This window comes from Notothenia coriiceps, unplaced genomic scaffold (assembly GCF_000735185.1).
Source record: "Notothenia coriiceps isolate Sejong01 unplaced genomic scaffold, NC01 NC01_scaffold00005579, whole genome shotgun sequence".
Taxonomy (NCBI): Eukaryota; Metazoa; Chordata; class Actinopteri; order Perciformes; family Nototheniidae; genus Notothenia; species Notothenia coriiceps.
Window position 1 is genome coordinate 152,612 of NW_011338280.1, and position 6,723 is coordinate 159,334.

Below are 6,723 nucleotides of genomic sequence, written 5' to 3' on the forward strand. Positions count from 1 at the left end.
ACATAGGAAACTTTTTCTCAGAGCCGCATGAGAGTCCCTGCTCTCTAGCAGGGACGGAAAAGGGGGTAAAAAGGTTCTCATGAACTAATTTTAGTTCCGGCTCTTTTTGGTGTGAACGCGACATTTCGGAACTAAAGTGGGAAAAGTACTCCGGTGTGAACGCGGCTAAGGACTCATGGACATGTTGACTTCAGGGGCTGGGGTTTGAATTAGTGACCCTCCCCTTGGAATATGTCCATTTAATCCATGAGCCACAGCCCACCCTGAAAGAAAAAAATGACCTGAATGTTTGTCAAAATGATAATCAGTCACACTGGAGTCACTTTTCTTTGCACATTTTCTTGCAAGCGTGCAACACATGGGAATTTAGTGGAATTGCAGATTCTGAGAAAGAGAAGCCATGTTAATGCCTTAATGTGTGTCCACCAGGGAGTTATTTCAACAGATAGAAAAAGAAAAATGCTACATTGCATATATCCATATCATAGTGTATGTAAGTAACCTTTTAGCACATTTTACAGAAGTAATCATCTGGACATATGAAAGCTAGGGCAAGTTTATTTATAATGCACATTTCAAAACAATGCAATTGAAAGTGCTTTACAAAGAACATGGAGAAAGCATTAATAAATAGTGCAACCGTTAATTATTAAACAAAACGAGTTTTAAATAGAATATGACAGTGCATTGTAAGATATGAAGTTATTATATTTTATAGAAGGGAGCGGAAAAAGTAAGCCTTCATCCTGGATTTAAAATAACTGAGAATTGCAGTGGACCATCAGTTTACTGAGAGATTAATGATACAATATATATATTTGAATTACTTTTAATCATATATAGAGAAAACTACAAAAACAAGTAGGATAAAGATGGAGAGACTTGACAGTAAAGAGCGACAATAAGTAAAAACAGACAGAGAGTGAAGGCCCTGGCGATGTCCCAACAATCTGAAGATGATACTGAAAGGAGATCTGTTGTTTCCAACACTCGCTCCCATGACAACAGGCGCTGACAGGGCCCCCGACCCCATGGCTCGTCTGTAATGAATCATCTGTCCTGAAGGTGAGGTAACACCCAAATGCTCACATATGTGCATGCAGACACACACACACACACACACACACACACACACACACACACACACACACACACACACACACACACACACACACACACACACACACACACACAAAGCTGTGATCTCCTCTTGAGCCAGATTGGCTTTCACAGAGCGCCTGCTTACCACTGACAGGAGAAAACACACTTGTTTACAGGAGGATTGTTTTTTCACTGCAGCCTGTTGAACATAATGAGAAGTGCAATGTACGTACTTTCAAGAGCAGTATACCACACTCCTGAAACATGTGTGTTTATGTGGACACGTACATACTGTATATATTTGCATGTACTGTATGTCAGGCTTGTATGCGCCCGTGAAATAAATGTGTGATACATTTGCTACTTGACAGCTGCTCTGGAGAAAGAGATGTATGAGGACCGTCAGTCTTTCAAGAAGCAGCTGAAGGAGCACCAACAATCCTCACCTTAAGATGCATGTGGAAAACGTTGAATTTATAATGGCCGACATGTGTTTTGGTCAGAGCCATCAAACGAAGGAAGGTTTCAAATTTCAAACACACTTGAAAGATCTTAAATTATAGCCTTGACTGCTCTGATTTCTCGGCCTGTGGCAATCAAAGTATTTGACAAACCATCTATCACGGAAGTGCTGTTCAGGGCCGACCAGGTGGCCCCATGCTTTTCTCCTATTTCTCTCGCATACCTTCTATCTATCTACATCTGAGCAGAGAGAGATTGATAGATACAGTCCTTCCAATGTTGTTGTTTCAGGGCTAAATATGAACACAATCATATAATCACACTTTACTGATAACACTGAACGAACAAGATGTCCTGGGATAAGAAAACAATTAAGAACAAACAAAAATGTAGGCCTTAATCTTATAACGTATCATTTGTTTACTACTTGAGGCTCTATGGGCATCAAACATTTCATATAAAGTTATGATCAATCAATTGGATTGATTTATAAACATAAACAACCTTTTTTGTTTGTTTATGTCTGACTTGAATATATTGACATGTGCGAAGTTTGCCACTAGAGATGTGTTTTCAATGTCCTAGTTATATTAGGTACATCACAAATTTGAAACGGCCAATCGCTGTCTAATACGCAAATACAGACACATATCCACTTTGAAACAATCTTCAACACAACATCAGAAAAGAAAACGGACACCTCTAGTGCATTTGTCAGAACAGAGAGCGAGAGTTAGCATTAGCATAGAGACATTTTTGACAGCAAACATGTAGAGTGGGACGTTATTTAACCCGACCTATGAGCCATATTCTCTAAAATGAATACACTAGATATTATTGTAAGTAACAGCCACTGACAGCTACAAGCTAACAAACAACAGAAACAAGTAAAGATGTTAGCTACACTTGACCATTCATGTGATATGATGCTATTCTGCTTTAGTTATGAATAGTCTAAGAAAGGGTCTTAGAAGGGTCCAGAAGCAAATCCATAGCCTACTAACTAAGGAACATGACTTATCAACTTTTATGTCAAACCTAAGGACCAACGCTACTGTTGCTACTGTTGCTGCTACTGATGCTATTTTTCTCATTGAATCATCGCCTACAGAAAGAAAGCTGACAATGGGCACCTGGATAAATCCAAAGATATTTTTTGTGTTTGTTTTACGACAAAGCTTAGTAGAAAGAGAAAAAAAAGAAATGGCTAAGTTAGCAGTTGTTGGCATTGTGTTTGTTGTGTGTAAGAGATAAATACAATAGGATTATTGTATATGGCCCTGCAGCCAAAAAATCTCTGGTTGATTTAATCGAGGGACAAAAAATAATTGCTCATTTCATAACAGTGTGCCACAGATGTGGCTGATTAAGACTCATTTTTTGATTAACAAACACTGTGGGCGCTACCATCAGGGAAAAATCCATTGTGTTTCTTGTGACTGATTCAAAATGAAAGCCAATGTAATCTTCTACTGTAGCAGTGGGAAATGCTGAATCAGCAACAAAAGTAACACAACACTGATAAGTCTGCAAGCAAACAAATATAATAGATATCAATTAGACAACAATTACAGAGAGTTACAATGGATTACACGCTGCATTGCGACCTGTTAATCCCTTTGGCAAAAATACTGATAAGAATTCAGACTGATAATGGAAAACTCTACCACCAAAAGTGAACACTGCTTCAGTATATACTGTAGAGATGAGAAAAAGGGAAATGTATGTAAATGTAAACTCCTTTCTTGACCATTTCACAAAGTGCACTGGGTTTATATAAATGGCTTTCACCAAAAATAATTAGGTAGTTTGTGCACTTTTATAATCTGTTTACTGCAGTGAGGCAGCTGTTGCCATTTGTTCTTAAAAACACGATATTATCTTTAAAGGTGAATTAAGACGGGACAGCGTCATGCTGCTGAGGATTTGCTTATCACTGATGAATCAGCATGATATGCCTTTTGTTTAAGCCCTACCAACCAAAGCATGACCCATGTTAACATAACCAACAAGCAGGTATAAACTGCGTGCACACGTTTGAACAAATCAGACCACACTGTCACATCCTCTCCACTGCCTTCATAAGAACAGTCATAACAGTTTTCATGTTTTTCTATCGGTCCTTCTCCTGCTGTGACACAAATATGTAGGCAGCAAGGCCAGATATAACAAATCAAATCCTTATAAAATGAGATTTTTATTTTGTTTTCAGTGGCTTTTCTTTTTTGTTTTGTTTTGTTCACTCTCCTTTATTTTTCTTTCTGACCTACTTCTTCAATGCCCATCATCTGTGACCCTCTGTCCCCCAATTCTCTACATCATTGAGCATGTCAGATTAACTGTGATTGTCCAATCATCCTCACGCCTTTCACTTTTCTTCTTTATAAATATCTCTTTAACGTCACTCAGTTTAAAAAAGCGAATCTATTTTCAATAACAGTTTCTCTTTAATGGCATGTTTACAAAATCTCCATTAAAGAGGCCCTATATGTTTTTTTTTGGGGGGGGGGGCAGTGTGTTATATAGGTTTTGTGCATGTAAACGGTCTGCAAAGGCTAAAATCACAAAGTTCCCTCTGTGACATCACTATGTAACACTCGCGTTCTGTTGGCTAGCGCTTCAATACATTGTACTTGATAGGCTAAGGGTCGGGGCACCTCTAAGTGGTTGACCAATCACAACAGAGCCGGCCAGCTAACCAATCAGAGCAGACTGGGCTCTGGTTTCAGACAGAGGGTGAAAAGAGGTGTTGCAGCACAGGCACTATGAGAAAAATAAAGAGCTTTTTTCAAATTAAAGCATGAATCAGGTCACAGTAGAGGAACAAAATACAAATATGAACCTGAAAATGATCCTAATAGGGCCCCTTTAATATTTCAATTTCTTACCAATAACAGTTTTTTCAACAAAAGATATTTGTTTCTTTGACTTCTATACTGCATGGGTGTGTTTGGATGTTTGTTTTGTTGTAATTTGTAATATAAACTGCATTGTCTCGACCACAATACGCTCTCTTTTGTGCCACAATGCTTTTCCTCGCTCCTCCATGAAAACAAAGTCACTGGGTTTGCTAGGCAACAGTAGATTCCAAGATTGTTTTGTTTGGTTACTCCAATTTAAAACAGTCTTTTCTCTCGGCAGGAGAGACATGTCTTTGTTTATGAATGTTCCCACTCTGCCTCTCAGGTTTTATTAGAGTCATGTGGTGAGGATTGTTTTGTATTATAACCTGCTGCAAAGAAACTATGACCCCTGGTGATGAAACGTGTGAAGGCACTCATTATTACATAATACACTTTAGAACAGCAGTTTTGGCCCAGCTGCTCCCTGTCTAACATGTAAATGAGGGCTCAGTGATCATAATGAGGGCTTTATGCTTCTGTTCATGTGTGTTTGGGAACTCAGGCTTTAATATTCTCTCCAAGCCAGATTAATCAGTTGAACACACACAATTAAAGGGTCTGTTATTATGCAACTGCTCTGGTGGAGAGGGCTCTGTGCAGGCTGTTGTTTTTGGCATCTATTTCATGCCATGTTTCATTTTGACAATTTTCCCATTGCCATACTAGTTTTTGGATCAATTTTATATGTGAAATTTTCAGTAATTCAATCAGGTTCTTTTGCCAAATCAACACTGGCAAACTTAATGTAATCAAGCAGCTTTGTTGTGCCGTCCTCTGTCCTTAGGATTATGAAGAAGATGAGTCAAGGGAACCCAGACAAAATAAAATCATCATTAGACTTCAAGTGATTTAAAGTCTTTAAATCATTAGTTTTCACATTGATGTATTCCTTTTTAAGTTTTAGTGTATACAACTGGTCCGTTTATCAAATATTCCTGAAACGTTTGAACAGCAAATAGCCTTCCTGAAGATAAGAGTAAAACTGAATTGTAATACAAGGAACAATAAAAGGTCCATCTTAACTTATAATGCTGATCTTTTTTAACATGAACTTGAAAGCCATACCCTTTTAGCCCCGATTGTAAAAATGACACATTTATCACTAAGTATTTTAGGAAAACCTGAATGCATGTCATTTACATGCAATAGATATGGGTTTTTAAAAAGCAGATTTTCCATTACATACGTCATAATGGCGGGAGAATGTGTATTTATTTGTACGTTCCTGTTTGCACAAGAAGGACAAATATGTCCAACACTACCAAAGTGTCTTAGAAATCATATGTGGGAGAAAAGGAGACAGGAGGTGAAAGATGAGGTGGGTGGAGAGCAACAGATGGAGGAAGAGGAGGGGGATAAAAAGAGATGGAAAACAGGAAGAGACAGGGGATGTGCTTACAGCTCAGGGCTGAGGAAAAATACTGCATCACTCCACGATTAAATCAAACAGGCTACATCTTGTATTGATATTACCACATAAAGCCGTCACATTTTACAACAGTGAAGCATTCAATGTGCCTGTTATTACAGTTTGAATTTGCTACAGTATCAATATCTTTTCTGCAAGTAGCATTTGGAGAGCAGCAACTGTACTGTATGCACTTCATTAGTTTCTGGAGAGTTTTCCAGGCACTCAGAGTTTGTTGGTATGTGACGAATCTGTAGTCATACTGTTATTGCACTTTAAGAGCGATGCCTTTCTATTAATGCAGTTGTGGGTATGAGGATATGGCTGCATCACTGTGTACGAAAACAAGATATAGCACCAGGAGTTAAAAAAAAGATATACAGTCGATTGGATTGCTGGAGGAATTCAGCCGTGTATTTATTATTTTCTTCTCATAAACCCCTCGGTAATATTCAGAGACATCCCCAGCAGTTTATATCTAATCTCCGGCCGTATTCAATATACAGAAGAGAGACATTACGTGAGATCAGAGCAACACTTTATTGTTTTTCTCATGAGACTTTTCAGGCTGCATGAGAGGAAAAGAAAGGTCTATTAATACAATTGTCTGCACACAACTACTCTGTAAAGTTTCCGCAATCTATAAAATGCTACACATTGTTTTTTTTAAACTATGGTTTTGGATAAAATTCAGTATTTTCTGGTGGGAAATAAATCTCCCTTTTTGCCTTTGCAGCCCATTTATATGCACAAAAACATATATAACCCCCTACCTATCTCTCCCCTGACCTCTCCACCCTGCCTCCCACCTTTCCCCCCTGCCCCATATGGTCCTGGACTTTACCCCCC

The 6,723-nt window shown here is 38.5% G+C and overlaps 1 protein-coding gene across 1 annotated transcript in view; it reads left to right on the plus strand.

The window, feature by feature from the left end:
- LOC104943045 (ryanodine receptor 3-like) overlaps positions 1–1,552 on the plus strand; it is a 6,540-nt gene extending 4,988 nt beyond the window's left edge. The window contains exon 5 of the mRNA XM_010768366.1: positions 1,473–1,552. Coding sequence (XP_010766668.1) covers positions 1,473–1,552 — 80 coding nt within the window. The remainder of the gene's footprint in view (positions 1–1,472) is intronic.
- Positions 1,553–6,723: the final 5,171 nt, after the last annotated feature.